The following is an 18,565-nucleotide window of genomic DNA, read 5'->3' as shown; positions in this document are numbered from 1 at the left end:
CATGCTCAGTTTAAGAAGGAAAGCTAGACATACTTATGGGCACACTTATCTCAATGCCGTAGAACGCATGTATCCATTACTGTAGAAGCCTCCAAAGAATATATACATATATAAAAGAAATTTAAATACAGGTATCCTGTAATAAGAGAGACAATGCCTAACTAGACATCATATAGTACCAAATAAAACCACCAGGACCAGAGATGGGTTACATCTTGTTGAGATAGAGGCCAAAGAGATCCCATGGAAACCTCCAAACATCACAGGGTATTGCTAATGCTACTGGTTACCTTTTACAACCCGATGGCCAGACCCCGTTGCAGATGACTTACACCACCATGGAGAAATTGACCTGATGCTCAAGTCGAAGCTTCACCCCCACTGACTAGCATTCATAGTGCTTGAAAGTATATATATTGGGTAACCATCACTTTAACCCAGCTACAGACCATTCAAACTACAGAAGTGGCCAGCTACAATATATACCCACTGATCACTTAAATCCGATCACTTTTTTTGATCAGATTTAAGGGTAGCCCCATAAGATAGAACCTGATGATGTTAATGAGGCCAGGGATCTGAGACTAGATCATGAGCACTATGGGGAAACCCATTATTCTGCTAAGTGAACATAGCAATAAAATGCTTCCTAATGACATATTGCTATGCCTATAGATCAGTGAGCTGAACTTTCATCAGAGAGCCTTCTTTTTGCAGTAGATTGTAATTAACACAGAGGCTGACAACCAACGATGTTCAGGGAGTGAGAAACTTTGAAGCATGCAGTTCTAAATGAGATGTCTATCTATCACAGCCCTCCTCTCAAAGCTCAGGGACTTATGCAGACGATGCGTGGAAAGAGTGTAGGGGTGATAGAAGACTCCAAGGAAACAGCATCTTCCAGATAAAACAGGACTGATGCACACGAACTCACAGACGTTCCGAGAGCATGCACAAAACCTATTTAAGTTCAAATCGGACAAATATCCCCCCAGCACAGAGAAGGGGAAGTAGGCACAGAGTCCCACCCTTAACCAAAAAGACATTGAAATGGTGGCTGCTGGGAGTGGGGAAATCAGTTTTCTTCAATGCAGTAATACTGGGTATATCAACTACACTCCAAGGAAGGCCCTATGCTCAGGAAGAGTTAGGCAACACAAAGCAGTCTCTAGGGCGTGTGGTGTGTGTGTGTGTGTGTGTGTGTGTGTGTGTGTACATGCATGTGTGCTTTTTGTTAATTGTTTTTCTTTTTTCTTTTTGATTTTTAGGTGAGAGAAAGAATGTAGAGTGGAGTGGATGGGGCAGAGGAATGATCTGGGAGAATCTGGGAGAAAGGAAAGAATACAATTAAAAATACATCGTATAAAAAATAATTGAAAGGTTAAAATGGTGGACAGGAGTCAATGGGTACGCTCCAGTCATGTCATAAAACGTTAGCTCAAGATAAAGGGTTAGACAGTTCGACACTCTATTGATAAGGAGTTTGCCCTTTAAGACACTTATCTTGCTCAGCTGCTGCTAGCCCTGGGAACCCTAACTTATAGCTCGTGGTCAGAAGCATGAAGAAACCTACCTGTAGCTTGTGATGCACGTGAGGTGCTGCAGTCTTGGAAACTGAGTCAATCTGTGGGGCCTGATGCTGCCCTGGGAGAACGTGGTGGAAGTGAGCTGAATGAGGTGACACCCAGTAGACATGCTATACGAACAAATGCCTGCCTCTTGATGGGAAGAAGGATTCTTAACATGTTAAAGTCATGGAAATCTGTGTTGATCTTTGGGGAATGAGAACAAAGGAGAAATACGGTCTGGTGTTGTTGTTGCTTGCTTGCTTGCTTCCAATGTTTTTCTGACACAGCAGTTTGAAAGAAATTGAGGCTTGTAACAGTTTATCTTACTTTGAGTTTCTATTGCTGCGACAAAGCACCATGAACAAAACAACTCAAAGAGGAAAGGGTTTAGTGGGTTACAATTCTCAGCACTGTATCATAGAAGGAAGTCAAGACAGGCACTTAAACAGGTCAGGAACCTGGAGGAAGGATCTGATACAGAGGCCATGGAGGGGTGACGTTGGCTTGCTCCCCATGGCTTGCTCGGCTTGCTTTCTTATAGAACCCAGGATCACCAAGCCAGGGATGGCACTACCCACAAGGGGATCTATGGAGGCATTTCCTGAAGTTGATTTTCCTTCCCTCCAGATAACTCTAGTTTGTGTCAAATTGGCATAAACTGACCAGGATGTAGGTCTCTTAGTATTCAGTAGATAGCATTAGTGAAATCTCCTGTCCAGGTCATTTCTTTATAGAAAAATTAAAAATCATTAAATTAATCTATGTGTTTCCAGTTCTTTTCCCCAAACTGTTTTTTACCTTCCAGAGTGATGGAGTTAATAAAATCATTACCAACGGAACATTTTAGAAGACTTTTATTCTTGGTCCATAGTAGAAAAAAAAAAAAAAAAGAAAGACAAAGTCATAAGTCAGTTTCTCAACCTTCCAAGAATCCAGTTACAAATAGGGGTGGGGTGTGCACTTAGGGAGCTTGACGCTAGGGGACAAGGGAAGTGAAGGAGAGGTCACAGCATTCTCAAATGCTATCAACTACTGATCATTCTTACCAATATTTACTATAATGACCCTTCAGTATATGAATGGGTAATGTAATGACTGGGGCAGAGTTCCAGGGTTCTCCTTGCAGGTCAAATCCATAACTGCTTAAGCAGGCTAACTTGTACAATCCTCGTGTAAAACAGCTTAATACTTGCATATAACCTGCCTGCATCCTCCCATGTCCTTGGCATTACCTCTAGATTACTCATACCTGATGCAGCGTACTTGCTATGTAAACAGCTGTTAAACCACATTGTTTAGAGGGCAATGATGAAAAATAAGTCTGTGCATGTTCACTATACTCAATTTTCATACAAGCTTCACTGTTAAATCCATGGATGCAAGCCATGGGTCTAGGGAAGTTCTTCCCTACATTTTCCTCAGTGACAGCTTCTCCTTATTCTCTATGTCATTAGGAAAAATTCTGAAGGACCTAAGTGACTGTTTTTGCTTTTTCTTTGTGAACAAGTCTTTCTTGTCAGCCTCGTGTGCTGGTGAGAATTTCCTCTGCCATCCAGGAAGTCTAGGACGGCTGTTGGTGGGAAATGTAGAAGCCAATGCACTGTCAACTCCTAGGGCATCATACGGCCCCAGGATAGATGCCTGTATCCCCGTATGCACAGAGGCAGTATGCATGTAGCTTGATGTCATTCTGTGATTCCTCAACCACTGAGCATAAAACAAATCCAAGCCGTTTGTCCTTTTTCATGGCACCAAATCAGTTCATAAGATTTTGTTTCTGTGTCTAGTGAGTCTGTCATGTGAGTTTGCTTTTTCAGTCTCAGTGCAGCCAAACGTTCTGAGATGGCATATACTTAGGACAGCCTCCTTAAAACTGTTAGTTGTCACAAATCAAATGGATGCCTCCCAGTTTTAGAATTACACAAAGTATCTTTACGCTGAAACAGGTCTGAAAGATGCTTAGCACATCTTAAAATGTAAATCTAGGAGGTAATTTTACAACATGCTTCTAGAACATTCTTCTCATGAATGCTTCTGTTAGAAATTTTTAACTGGTAGAACTATTTCTTAAAGCTTTCAGAGTTCCTTCAGCATAAGAAGACAAACTGCCTGGACTTAATGTGAGCTGTGTTAACCCAGGACAAATATCCTGGACCAGTGGCCCTACTGTGCTCTTAGGTCATCCTCATGAGCACATAGCAGTTCTGCAACTTTAGAAAAATGTTCCCATTTTCCCTGTACTTGGGTACTAACCTGTATTCATTCAGATATATCAAGAGGACCAAACAAAAAGGCGTGCCACTTATTGGCAAGCTTTGGCTTCGTCCTGGTGTGTTTATCCTTCACTGACACCAGAATCTCCATTCTTCTGCCTTTTGATGCGAACTGGAGACCAGCAATTCTCCAGGAATCCCACAGGCTTGCTGCACCAGAGTGGGACCTCGAACACATCCAACTTCATTGGCTAGCCAGCTACCGGTTTTCAGTCTCTCCAGAGTGCAGACAGACATTTGGATTACCTAGCCCCTATACTGTAAGTCAATCTAATAACACCTTCCTAACTCATAATCAATTCTATCAGTTTCATTCTCCTTGACACCATTGACGGATACAGGCCGTGTCTGTGCGCCATTGTAGAAGACTTCTTTCCACACAAAAACACATGCACATAACTGGTCTATAAAGACTGACACTTTATAACAGTGTCTTGAAGGTTCTCAGAGGCCTGCCATGAAGACTGGTTTGTTTTACTTAACATTTTATTTCTTAAAGTGTCTGAATCTTGGAGCCCACGGCAGGGTATGTGTCGGTAAATGAGGAAGTCAGTCATTCTAAGGACCAGCTTGGGAAACACTCATTTAGGTTCAGTGTTTAGAATGACATTCATTTCATTAAAAGCTATTGTTGTATATGAAAATACAAGATATTTCTTTCCTGAAAGGGGTTACAAACAGTTAAATGGGGTTCTAATACCACATGCACTTTCTCATGTTGTCTAACCTAGGCAAGTTCGTTTGTCTTCCAAACTACTCCTGAAGCGTGAGCGCACACACATGTACACACAGACCTCTTTCCTACACAGCACAATAGCAGGTTCTTACATTGCTTACCACCCTGGGTGACATCACTGGGTAACATAAGCAGTCACGGGCAAAGGTATCCTTGGCACTGGGATTCAGTAGATATTGTCTTGTTGCATATCGTAGGTAGGATTGCTTGGAAGTTCTATAAACTTGGTCCCTACTTCAGAAAGCTCTCACTGAGGTGGGGGGAGAAACAGCCCTGGGAGGGACTGAATCCTGTGAGAACTGATAGGTGTCTAATTGTCACCACTGACACCACCTACTTTGCTGTGTGATCTGCTGAGCAAGTTTAAAGAACTCTAACGTATCTTGATAAAATCTAGGTGCGAATATGTTGACATATGTTCAAATTCTGTTCTCCCGAGCAGAAGCAGGCAGCAGGAAGGATGGGTGTCAGAACTTGACTGGGTTCTGCTGTGAGGGCAAGCCACTCCACCAGAAGTATGGCTCTTTTTTTCACGGTAAATGGTTTCAGATATTTTACCATAGAGGTATATAGTAAATATACCATAGAGGTACATTTGAATCAGGGTACCCAATACTAAAAGAAAAAGTTCCTTTTCAGAACTTTTTAGAGAACATTCTGGTCTGAGATGGTTCTGTCCCTATGTCCCAGGTCCTCCGTGCAGGGCTTGGATTTGTCTGGCTTTCAAGCATTTTTCTTTCTGTGTCTTATCTTCCTTTAAAACAAGCAAGCAAGCAAGCAAGCAAGCAAGCAAGCAAGCAGACAGACAGAGGAACAGAGCTTCTGAGCAGTCCCTCAGGGACTTGTAATTTCGGCCTTCTGGAGTGTTCCTAGACAGTATTTACAAGTTGTGGCAGGACTCCTGTGATGAGCCTTAAAAAGGAAGCCTGGGGAATGGACCTTCCAAAGTCATCACACACCATTTTGCTCCCACTTAGAAGCACAAAGGCTCACTGCAAAAGGAATCTGACTTAACGGACAGATGGTATTGGGCTCAGGCTGTGGTTGGGGGGGGGGACACTTGCCTGGCATGTGCAAGGTCCTGGGTTCAGTCCCAAAGGACAGAGTCAATGTTTCAGAAGCAGAGTTTTGGGAGAGACTTGGGGCAGGGGATGACACAGTAGGTGAAGGCACCTGTCACCAAGCCGGCCCTCCTAAGGTTCATCCCTAGGACCTAGATGGCAGATTGAGTGAACCAACTCTCCAAAGTTGACCTTTGACTTCCACATATGTACTGTGGCACCCCCACCACACACACACACACACACACACACACACACACACACACACACTCACAAATAAATAGAATGAAAAACAATTAAAATAGTGGCTCTTGGTTTTTTTCTTTGGGAATTCAAGCCCTAAACAGATGATTCTTCTTCCCCTAGCTCAAATTTGAGCTAAAAGCACAACATTGTTACTCCTTTTAACTGATAAAACTGAAACAAAAAACCAAACCAACCCGGAAATAATGAAACTCTGGAGCTACCATGGCTTAACCATTTCATTGTGTTTTTATTAATTTTTTTTTAAATTTCTGCCCCATTAGGACAATGAACTGGGAAACCACAATTACAATTCACAGACTGCAGCATGAAAAACACACACTCCACTGGAATCCCATCAAGCCCTTCCTCTTTATTCATTCAAAAGAGTCCAGCGCACATGGCAAATATGAGCACTGTTGGGTTCTTTTGTTTTGTTTTCCTTAGAAGGGGAGAAAACATTTATTCTGGCAGCACTTGTACAATCCCAGGAAGTGGTTTTGATACCACTAGTTGTAAGAATAGAAACCATAACAAACTTGGAGCGCATTTGCGAGGCACGGGGCTCCTTGGGTAGAACGATTTCCTCTTGTGCTTAGTGGATGGCCCCTCAGCTGCTGGCCGCTGAGTCTTCCCAGGTGTGAAATAAGGAAACAGAATTTCCTATACAGCGGTTGAAAATTCTTCTTGGGCAGAGTGGCTTCTGTATCTCAGCACCCCCTCTCCCCCCACACACATACACTGAGGCAAGTTCTCACTCTTTGCTGGAGCTTTGTCAGACACATGACCCTCTGACTGTGCCAACCCTGGCCACAACACATGTGACCGCCAAGGTTCCCTCATTTACGATGCTTCTCTAGGGTTCAGATGACAGCACACAACGTCACTTGTCAGAAAGTAGCAGATATTCAGAACATGGGCATCTGTGTTTATGAAAATAGCAACCATTTGCAGGGTCTGCTCTCCCAAGGAGCCTTATTTTTACTTGACATGGCCCTCTGGGGAGTTAGCCCAAAATCATACAGGACACGGAACTTTGCTGACTTGATGGTTTCAGAACGGTCTGTTGCCAATTTAAAAAAAAAAAAAAGCAAAACCACAAACTATTGCCCAATAATTCAGTGGTCTATAAAGCAAGGGGAACGTTAACCCTTCAGTTTACACTTGCACACATACAACATGAGACCTATGACAGAAGAGATCAACCAGATTCTCACCCATCCTGCAACTGTGTTCTAAAAGGAAAAAGAAATTTTAAACTGGACTTGTCATGTTCAAGTATTCAAAAACATAGAGACAATCCCCCACTAGATTCTGATTTCTGAGAAATTGTCTCTATGGAACAGGCTCTGGGGGTGGAGGGGGGGGCAGTGAAGTCACCTGAACTGATTCAACAAGAATCGATTTGTATTGTCTCAGCAGTGCAGTCACCTACTTGCATTTCTCTTAAAGATTTGTGGTGACTGTGTGTGCTGTGGCATTCTAAGAGTCAATACAAGCGACAGAGTAAGACCAGCTGACACACTTTCCTTGTGTGTCAGTCAGTTTTACATGCTTCCTGTCAACACACTGAGGAGGCGGATGTAAACAGAGTTCTTTACATTCTTCAGAGAATGTGTCTCTACTGCAGCATATGCTGTTTGGCCCTAACTAGGAGGACACTAGAGAGCCATTTGTGGAGTTTGTTTTTAAGTGTTTACCTCCTAGAGATTTCAAAACAAGGGTTCTACTAGGACCTTGGCAGCAGACTTCCTCCAAGTGGCTCTGTATGAAAAAACAGCCAATGAGGGATGGAGCTCCGTGAAAGGATGCTCCTACAGGAAGGCCAACAGTCAGATGCAGAGGTTCACAGAAGGCTCTGCGAAATCATGCACACTGTTCCAGGGGTCAGGGAGACGGGGGGCGGGGGTGCATAGCAGTAGAATGGCTGCAAGATTTAGAACTGAACTCAGATTATCTCAAGCTGTTCCAAGATCCGGGTTTTCGGAGATTCTTCACCTCATTTGGCCTCTAGGAATATGTCCCTCTGCCCCAGCAGTGGTGATGTGTGGGGACAAAACATTCATCATTCTACCACCACGCCCAGTGACTAACAAGCTGGGAGGTGCGATGAATAGATGGGTGGGGACTCTGTCTGAACACTGAACGCTCCTGGTAAATATTAGAGCTCTAGGAAACAACCTTGAATCTAGCCACGGACTAAGAGGGAGAGGCTAGCTTTCCCTGTCCTTTTCAGTTGAGCAGGTGGGCTAAAGGATAACGAAAAGAACCCAAGGTCTGACACTAAAAACCATCAGCCTCATCTTGGCACAGCTCTCGTGCAGAATATTGCACCCAGTGTTAACTAATGCTAGAAGCGCCAAAACTGTATAAATTTAAATGTATTTGCATATTATAAAAATAAAGATTAACATATACATTATCTTACACTAGTTACGGAACGGCAATGAACGTCAGTTGATCCCTCCTTCACATTGAACAAGAACTGAAATCTGAGTGCTCTAAATACTGCCGCCTGGCCTTGGAGCTATGGCTCATGTGTACACAGAAAACACAATCCCTGAGAAGCCTGTTAACTTTTTTTTTTTCTTTTCTTCAAGTAGCTCTCTCCTTGGAGGATCACAGTTCTGAGGTTCAGGTTGTGAAACATTTGCTCCATGTTTGCTCCCATCTTCCCAGACCACTCCAACCCCTCCGAGGGTCCTCTGCAAGCACCTCGGTGCGTGGTTTCACTCTGGGCCCCAGAAGACGCTTGGGAGCACGGCAGGCTCGCCAGGGGCAGAAGCTGTCCCAGTCGGTCCCCATGCTCTGTTAACTCCATGAAAATTCCACAGCCACGGATGTCACTGGTTTCTGTGCTTCTCACCAACGTTCTTCCTAGATAGAAGACAAAATGACAATAGTCTCGATTATAATGAAAAAGAACAAGAAGAGAAACGAGTCATCTGCAGATTTCTGTGCCTACTTCTAAAATTCTCTATGAACGTGGATTTCAGGCTCCTGATGACCCACCGAGTAAGCAGTCATCTTGCAGCTAGGTTAGTCAAAGGTTTGTTTGTGATGCTATGCACAGGTCAACCGTAAGTGGGGACCAACACTAATTGCTATGATGACCACTTAACCAGACTGGAACTTTACAGATGAACTAGTTTTGTAATGAATAAGCACTGCCTCTAAACATAGACTCGCTTCCTCAGTAAACACACATGGACACATGAATTACCATCCCCCACCCCAGGCTCAGAAACCCATGCCTCGACCTGAGCTGATCTGCCTACCACCACGGAGCATGCTTTTATTTAGTGTTCCAAGCAAGGGTGTCAGCCCAAATCCAGGGTGTCTGAGCGTGGCCTAAATATACTGCGGCATTCTCCGCTGGCTAAATAATAGCATTTGCTGGAAACAAAACGGAGCGGAGAAGGTCAGGTATCTCTGGCTTTTGTTTTTTGGCTTTCTAGGATTCTAGGCAGTGGGGTTTTTCTAAGTGTTTTAATGACATTTAATGGCATACAAACGCAAGGCAAGAAAAAGGACTATAATTTGCTCTACTCCCACTCCATCTCTCTCAATGCTGTTTTATTGCAGATGCTGGTAATTCACGATCTACCTAATATGCCTTTCAGCCCATACAAGAAGCAGCTTAGTTCAACTAGGAGCCCTTTGTTACTGATCACGTACCAGGAATGGCCCTTTTCCTTGTAGTATAGTGTTCGTTTTTTCAATATTTTACCAATCCTATCAGGTCCTAGGGTGAAGATACTCACGGGTTATGGCATAGCTGGGCTTTGTTATAGGACAGGCAGGGTAGGATGGGTAGAATAGAGGTCGGCTTTTTGGTGCTCTGAAGAGTTTCACATTTGTCACTGAGCCATATGAAAATGTATGAAAACCTAGGAGTATAATAAACTCCTGGCAACAAAGATTTTGAAACCGTCTCAAATTCCAGTAATAGTACGATATATCTAGCTGTAAGAGGATGACCATATGAACACACACGGCTTATTCAGGCAGTTAACGGTGTGGCCTGGCCGCCAGCTCTCGGTTCATGTGGCAGAAACTGCTTTTCCTCAGCGAATATAAAGAACTTTCAGAAATGCAGACAGTTGCGTCTGCTGTCTGCTCCCCTGAGACACACAAGGCTCTGAGAAAAAATACCTAACTGAGGCTGCTACAGGGGACATTCTGCCGTCACCACTTGCAGCATTGCCCACATTGTCACAGATCTTGCTAACTGTCCACTCTGAAGATTCTAGAATCCCGGGAGAAAAGGGCCTGGAGGAGATTCTCTTGATTAGTTAGCTGTAGGAGGAAGACCCGCCCACTGTAGGTGGGACCATTCACTGGCTGAGATTCTGGCCAATGTAAACCTGGCACCGCTTTCAGTCTGACTATGATTGGACAGCAGCTTTCCGCTCTTACGGCCATCACTACCCCTTCATGGTGAACTGTATCTTGAACCATGAGCCACAACAGACCCTTTCTCTCTTAAGCTGCTTTTGATCACAGAATTGTATCACAACAACAGGAAAAGATACTAGGACACATCAATCCCTCTCTTCACCCATCAGATCTCCAACCTTCTCTACCTTTCTGCTTTTCAATCTCAGCGAGCCAACCCAGCCCTTCGAGGTCCACCCCAAATATCACTTCCTGAACCTTTACCTGGCATTTCCTACTACTGTTCTCAGTGTTATTCATAACCGGTCATCAAATTTCTCTTCAACCTGACATGGCTTTCTTATCTGGCTACTTCTTTGGTTCCCACTCTATGATTCCTGTGGCCAGGTTACTTCTGCATCCTCAATACCTGCCCACAATGCCCACCAGAGTGCAAAAACTCAACATAGCTACACAAATAAGCAATAAGATGGGAAGCAAAGCCACCGATAGAAAGTGGTTAAGGTACTATGAGCTCCTTCCTAAAATAACATAGTATTAAACAGTATAAAAACATCAAAGAAGTTTACAGGACAAAATAATTGATGAGAGTTAGCAATGTTGGCTTCCCTGAAAAGAAGACACACATCCTTGGCTTTGGGAGCAATGGACTTTCATTGGTAAGGGAGCCAGCCAGGTGTTAGTCAGCTGAGGACTGAGAGCTAGCCAGGGGCCACTGTGCTCAAATGCTCCTCACTTGAGGGGGGGCTAGCAGAGAAGGTGACTTACAGGATTATTACCTAGATTAATGTGTCAGGGGCCTTTACTCTGAGGGATTTTTGTCTAGGTGCTATAGGCATTAGTGACTATAACATTTACCTTCTATAGGTAGACCCCTTAGTTAAAAAGTGTCTAGATAAACCAGTGGGCAGGTTTTTACCATAGTACCCACAGTATCAAAATATTTTATTTATAGTTTTTACTCTCTAGGCCCTCCAGTGTACATCACATATATTCCTAGTAGAAACAACAGTGGGTACATTTATTGAGCACTTATTTGCTCTATGCAATACATTAAATGCTGTGTTTGAAATTGCCTCTCCCTGCCGAGTGTGTGTGTGTGTGTGTGTGTGTGTTACTTTTAGATGGTTTTGCCTACCCCTGTTCTCATAAAAAGGAGATGTTGGTGTAGTGTAGTGTGCTCTTTCATGTAGTAGTCAGCAATACCTGTAACGCCTAGACAAAAATCCCTCAGATTAAAAGCCCCTGACATATTGGTCGGTAAGACAACCTCATGACATAAGCACCTCCACAAATCTACATTTTTACCAACATCTAACAAACAGTGAAGTCTGTTCAGCAGCCAGGCAGGAGACAGGGTTAATCCGAGCACTGAAGAGACGGAGGCAGGAAGACAGCAAAGTGGAGCCTAGTCTTGACTACACAGCAAAGCCATCTGAGAATAAGGGGGTCGGGGGAGAGACTGAGAGTCAAGCTAGTGCCATGGAGACCCCGCAGCTCACACAACCTTGAGAAAATAAACCTAAAACACTGTCCTCATGACGTTCCATGAGAGTAACCAACTTGTCCTCTTTCTGGTGCTACAGTCTATACAATCATGTAAATTAGTAAGTGCGTGTGCGCGCACACAGACAGACACACACACACACACACCTCTCACATTTTCCCCAACAGGGATCTAAGATGACTTGACTTGTCACACTACCCTAAGTTAAGTGAAGTACGGAGCATTTTACTGTTTCTCTCTATCCTGAGCATGAGTGATTCCAGACAAGCAAAACAGAGAGTCCTTGAGCTCTCTGCCCTATGAACTCTCTTCACTCCCAATCCACCCTGTGTTGTCCCTCAGTTCTCCAGGGTCTTAGTGCCACACCTATTCAAGAAACTCTCTGATCCCAGAGACTTACCCTTAAAACTTGGTGCTCCTAAAGTCACAGAGTGGGTACAGTAAAAATGGTGGCAGAGGGGAAGAAGCACTATCCTTTCCACTTAATTTTCCAAGAAAGTATGGAGAAACCTGAGCAGAGAGGGGAGAAGTCCAGTATCAATGTAGCTGACGGGAGACTCCAGGATTCAAGACACACAATTCCTCCCAGCCAGGAGAGGCAGCCAAGCAGTGGGAGAGCCCCTCCTTGCCAAGGACAAAATAAAAAAAAAATCCAATACATGGGAGCTTCTAAACAGTCTACTCCACACTTAGCTGTAAATACATCTCTAACACATACGTCGTTTCTGCTTTAAAATTCTATGAGCAATGAATACGGTCCACTGTGATAAAGGCAAATATGGGTCACTCCATTTTTCCTTAAAATATGTTTTCAAACCTATACTAGTTCATCCAGGGGGGCTTCAAAATTTTAGCCTAATTATTTGGTGAGCTAAAGGCTACAATCTTTACCCTACTTGGGTCTTAAGCATCCTTATGTCATGACAAGGCCCTGCAGAATTTCTTGTGTGAAGCTATCACTATATTTTTTAGAATACTTACAGTAGTAGCAAGAAACTGGTATTTAGTGGTATCTAAACTGTGAACTCTATTATACAGGCAATCATCAAGGCTTTTCAAACAACAACAACATCAACAACAAAAGTTTTGAATGCAAATCTACCCTCTATTGTTAACGCGAAAATGCTTAGCTCAGCATTTCCCAGCCAGAAAATCCTGGCTTTCGTTTAGAATACTTTTGTTGATTCTATTAGTGCACCATCTGCCACAATTAGAGTTAACTTCTTTATTCTCTATGAACTTCCTCCTATTCCCACAGGATAGAGCACACAGACGAGGGATCAGCTAAGAGAAAGGTCAACTATCAGGAAGTAAAATTAGACGTTCCTTTGCCCTGCAGGTTTCCAGGGTCAGCCCATAAAAACCACACAAATGAACAAGGGTGGTGTGCCAGTGTGCTTGGAGGTGAAGTGTTTTGTTTGTTTATTTTTGTTATTTGTTTTGTTTGTTTGTTTTGTGCTAGTCTCTTGAATTCTTTCTGGTCCTCACAGGAGACTCAGTAGCCAAGTTGGAGTTAGCAGTCAGTTTGTAAGAGAGTACACACAGTTTAGTGAGGGAAGGAGGACGCTGGTCACAATTTCTTTGGAAAGAAAAAAGAAACAACTTTCAGGTGCAGGCCACCTAACCATGAGGTGCAGCTGGCCATCTGTCATTTGCCCAGAAGCTCACACACCCTACGGACTGAAACACTAAGTGTCTCGACCTGAAGAGAGACTGCACAAAGCCAGGGATTTACCAACAAACATGTAAAAGATCCTGTCATGCTGACTGGCTTGCTATTGTGCAAGTAATCACACGAGTTGTGAGTTCATGAGTGTGACGGCCCTCTCTTATCCAGAAGGTATTGTTTTGCTTTGGTTCTCTCCAGTCTGTGCCTCTTAAAATCATTCTGACCCCTTTTCACAATGGCCCCCAAGCATTGTGGGCAGGAGTGTGATAGAGAAGTCCCAACTGTAACACAGCACTCAATAGGCTTTAGTCTCTGCATTTTAACCAGATGTGAGAATCTACATTAACAGCCATCTTCTGCATTGAGATACTTCTCTGATGAGGTCTTGAGAACTATACTCATTGACAGGTATAGAAATATTAATTCAGAGTGTAGCTTACTCTGATGTCTACTTACAAAATAATAGTAGTAGGCTTGCCCCTAGGGTCAATGAACTTCCCAATCATGAGTTTTTAGCCAGTTTATATAGTACCAGGAATATGTTTCCTCCTGTGACTTGGGCCTTAAATCTAATCAGGAAGGAGTTGGTTACACCTATAATAGTTGTACCACTGTTGCTTTCATGAACCTATTCTGCCATGCTGGTTGTTAATTGCAGCGCACCAGGTTCATCAGTGGGTGAGACTGTTGGTAACTTTCCTTCACCAGAAGCCTACATAGCACCATCTGGTACTATTGAAGGCTGGTCAGCAGTAAGACGCTTCCTGATTAGTACCAACTTGATTTTCCACATCCTATGGTCAAAGTATATGGGGGTTTCAGCAATAGGGTTATAACATGAGGTTCAGGTAAGTAACCAAGGGCAAATGGCAATAACATGCATTGTTTTGGGGTGTCATCAAGACACTGAAGTCCTCAAACAACTCAAGGGGTGATATCCTTCATCTGGCACTGGGCAATATTTTTGGCATTTTATGGCCTCTGAGAACAATGTTATCCCTTGTGTAGGGAAATTTCCATTAAATTCACAGTCCCCTTCCACCATTTGAGGAGCTACTGACAGTTGATAGCTTCTGGGGGGAGAATTGTTTTTTCTTAAGGGGTTGGCCCTGGCAAATGGTCTCCACACCTATGGAGCAGCACAAAGTGGACCTAGTGAACTATTTAAAACAAACAAACAAATAAACAAACAAAAGAGAAGGCCTGAAGTTGGGAGAAGTTGGGAGGATGAATCTGAGAAAAAAAATAACTAGAGGGAGTGGGAGATGATCAAAATATGCCTATAAAATTATTAAATGTTACTAGATTTTTTTCTTAAAGTAGAAAAATAAATTATCCTTCTATTTTCTCTCTATTGTTCCCAGGGAGAGTCTAGTCAGCCTCCTCCTGAACCTCCATCTTGAGATTCTGCATCCTCAGATTCAACCAACTGCACACTGGAAACACTGTTGCACAGAGTTAGTGTATCTGTACAGACTATGTACTTTCTTTTTGTTATTATTCTCCAAATGATACAATGTAGCAACTAGAGTACTTCTACTAAGTGTCAAAGTGATCTAGAAGTGATTTAAAGTATACAGGAGCCTGAGCACACCTGTCATTTTGTTTAATTAACAAATTCATTTGCTTTTTTTTCCCCCAAGGCAGGGTCTTACTACGTAGCTCAGGATGATTTAGAACTCAACATCTTCCTGAGTATCAGGCTTACGGGTGAGTACTGCAGGCCCATCTCATTCCATTTTATAAAAGCACTTGAGTATTTGTTGCTTCTGGTATCCAAGAGAGGGTGGGGTTCTGTAATGATTACCAAGTAGTTCCAATTCCTCACATCCAGGGATTAGCATGCTTGGCTGTTGAGCTATCAAAAGACTACAACTAGGAAGCTCTGAAGGAAGCTCCTCACCTCCCTCCGTGGTACCCTACTTCTCCATCACCCAGGAAACAAGGGGCTATGAGTGATACGTGGTACCAAGTTACTTCATTCCATTTGGACTGAACTGTGCCAGTAACAAAGGATTTATGAGAACTTATTTCAAACTCAAAAATCTGCTTAACATCAACACACCAGCCACCAAAACCACACTTGAAGAAGACACTAAACACACTGGTGACACGAACTAGGTGCCACATTAGATTAGAAACAAGTAATGGCAATTAGAATCCTATTTCTTCTGGGGGTGAAGAAGATGCTTAACATAAGACAGGGACAAGGAGTAGAGATGCCACACCACTCAAAATACACTGAGCATCATCAAGAAACTGTGTAAACTAGATATCAACAGCCTTTAGGACCATGTGTGACATAATCCGTGTCAAGGAAGTCTTTGTTTCTTTGTTATTTGAACACCTCTGCTGTGAAGTGTGTGGTCATCCCATACCAAATCCTTCACAATCATACAAAGTGAAGAAATAACCCTCATTTGAATAGATTAGCCAAGTGCATTAGATGCCTCTTGGCACCTGCTTCTCCCCTGGCTCGGGAAGGGCAGGCAGAAGAACCGAAGTTCATTCATCCTGAAACCTCTTCTCAATGGGAATCTGTGAGAGATTTCTACCACCCACCACCAGGACAAGTCACAGCTATAAGTCACATAGAAAAGGAGCCTTTATGGAAGACCTACTATGAGCCTCAATCTGAAGACCTACTACTTACACCTTACTTTGTACCTCTCTTCATAGGGAAGAAACACTTGGAAATTTTTATACTTTAATTTTAACTTGTGTGTGTGTGTGTGTGTGTGTGTGTGTATGCACACACAGGTGGAAAGGCCAGAGAAGTCCCTTAAGCTGGAGTTATAAACTGTTGTGATCTATCCCACATGAGTGCTGGGGACCAAACTCAGGTCCTCTCCAAGAGCAGTTGGCATTCTTAACTGCAGAGTCACCTCTGCCCTCTACATACACACCTTTTTTTGTTGGTTTTTAAAAAAACTTTATACCTGGAAATGTTTTCAAATGAGAAGTAGAAAAGTTGGAGATTCATAAAGAAGTGCCGAATAACAACCAGTGATTCTTCTTTTGTTTATAAATTCTACTGCATCACTATTTGGCATATGGCTATAAGGCAGCCCATTAAATATCATGTCTCTGATACCTGAGGGGAAAGGAAACCAGACAAATGATGCCTTGGAGAGATCCTTTCCCCCTCCCCAAAGCATTAAAAGACTGATGTCAATGACACAGAGTGGGATGTTTATTCTGGTACCTGGGACTGCTGTGGTTAGCACCTGCTGTCTCAACATAATGATGAACAGGGTTCCTGGGACTCTTCATCCTTTCTTGATATGAACAGTGAGCAGAATATGATCCTAGTCAAGTGTGGAAGAGACAGAAGCATCTGACCATGCTGCTAACATGTCCCAGGTTCTGCTTTGTGGTTGGCTTTATAGTGGTCCAACAGAGAAAGGGCAAGAGTCCTGGCTGAGAGGTCACCCTTAGAGGGGCAGGGATCAGCGAGCTAAAGTCCAACGCATGTACTTTAGAACCAGCAGAGTGACTTCTGTGTCTCTTCAAAGATGCACACCTCGCTACTTTCTCTTCGTACATTCTGATGCATGTGCCCAGATGAGGAAAGTCCAGTCTTGCCCATCTGCCTACATTGTATGGGCTCCTATGGAGGTAGAAGCCCTTACACTTCATAGAGAGTGACTTAAGGTAACTGACTGGAGTTTAAAGGCAGTGTTTTGGATTGCTGATCCTGCCTGGACACCAAGCCTCAGCCTTGGGCCCAAACCATATGACTCAATGGCTAACCCATCTGACTGCTATCTGTGGCTTGGACATTCCAGTGGGCCTGGCCTGGCCTGCATGCTTGCTTTTGTTTAGTGTTCATGACTACGAGTTGTAGATGCTGCAGGGCATGAGTTTCTAATTGGATTACAGACACTGGCTTTTATCCTGATGGTCATGAGAGAGATCATTTCTCCTTGCTTCTTTACTAAAAGATAAGTCTGGCCAAGGATGCAGAACTTTCATATTTAGGGAGCAGTCCTTCATCTAGAGCTGAGAATTACACAGCCAAGATGCTATCACTGCTAAGACAACGGGGGTCCAGTCCCCAGTAGTGTCTCCCTCCCACAATTAGAGAGGTCTAAGCCAATTCTGATGATACCCAAATTCAAAGCTGGTTGTTCATTTAGATTCAATAAACTGGCAGGGAGAGGCTGATAGCATTTTGTTTTTCCAAGCTGGTAAATGGGGTCTTACTGTGGTAGAACAAGAAGCCACCCATGGGAATGACTGATAACTGGCTCTGTGCCACCAGGGCATCTGGCCCAAGCAGATATTTAACTCTTGTATCTATCTTGTCTATTAAACAGCACGGAACCATATGAAAACAATTGATTAGTGTCTCTAGTGGCTCAGGGACATTTACATCAATACAAAGTATGTACTGTGTTCTGTACCCCGCTTCTATACCACCTCTTTATCTCTGCCCTGGTATATCTGAAAGGCAAGGAGCAGGAGGCACAGACTCAAAGAAATTGCAAGGCAGGATAATGCCTGGGTTTTGGCATGTTTGGGGCAACAAGAGCTTGTGTGGTTCTATCGGGAAACCTGAGAAGCATTTCATGACCTCAGTTTCCTAAGGTGACCTCTGTGATGGATTATGCTGGGTGTATGCTAGATAAAAGAGCATCCGGAATCCAGTGTCAGAAAGGCATTTCCCTCAGGGGCTTAGGCTCGTGCTCCAGCACAGGTACACTGAATAGCCTTTGCTTAATGCCCAGTTTGAAGGAAATGGGGGCTTTTCCTGCTACTGCTGACCTGTTGCAACATCATGGAGACCCAGCTGTACAGGAAACACACACCACAGGAGGGAAGCTGCCCCTGTCTGGATGACACTCTTACCACAGAGCTCTGGCATGTGACCAGACAACAAGTTCCTGGTGAAGAAAGTCCGGTTTGGTCCTCCTACCTACATTGACTGGATGGATGATAGAGAGGTCACAGTTCTCAAGGGCAAACTATCTAAAGCCCTATAATAATTTGGGGTGTGTGTGTGTGTGTGTGTGTGTCTGTCTGTCTGTGTCTCTCTCTGTGTGTGCATGCGTATGTATGTCTGTGTCTCTCTCTGTGTATGTATGTCTGTGTCTCTCTGTGTGTGAAT

General features: G+C 43.5%; 1 protein-coding gene across 2 annotated transcripts in view; it reads right to left on the bottom strand.

Moving 5' to 3' along the window:
• Positions 1-6,102: 6,102 nt before the first annotated feature.
• Positions 6,103-18,565, bottom strand: part of Mfhas1 (malignant fibrous histiocytoma amplified sequence 1) — a 93,259-nt gene continuing 80,796 nt past the window's right edge. Inside the window, exons 3-4 of one of the 2 annotated variants that reach the window (XR_003711484.1) lie at positions 12,187-12,296; positions 6,103-8,758 (exon numbers count right to left, since the gene is read on the bottom strand). Coding sequence is in view for 1 of the 2 variants with exons in the window: in XM_028768207.1 (XP_028624040.1) it covers positions 8,725-8,758 (34 nt within the window). In the remaining variant the exon portion in view is untranslated. The remainder of the gene's footprint in view (positions 8,759-12,186; positions 12,297-18,565) is intronic. The other variant, XM_028768207.1, reaches the window with a different exon arrangement.

The sequence above is a fragment of the Grammomys surdaster genome, unplaced genomic scaffold (assembly GCF_004785775.1).
Source record: "Grammomys surdaster isolate TR1022 unplaced genomic scaffold, NIH_TR_1.0 185, whole genome shotgun sequence".
In the NCBI taxonomy this organism is placed as follows: Eukaryota; Metazoa; Chordata; class Mammalia; order Rodentia; family Muridae; genus Grammomys; species Grammomys surdaster.
Note: the sequence above shows the minus strand (reverse complement) of the source record. Positions and strands in the feature narration are given on the sequence as shown.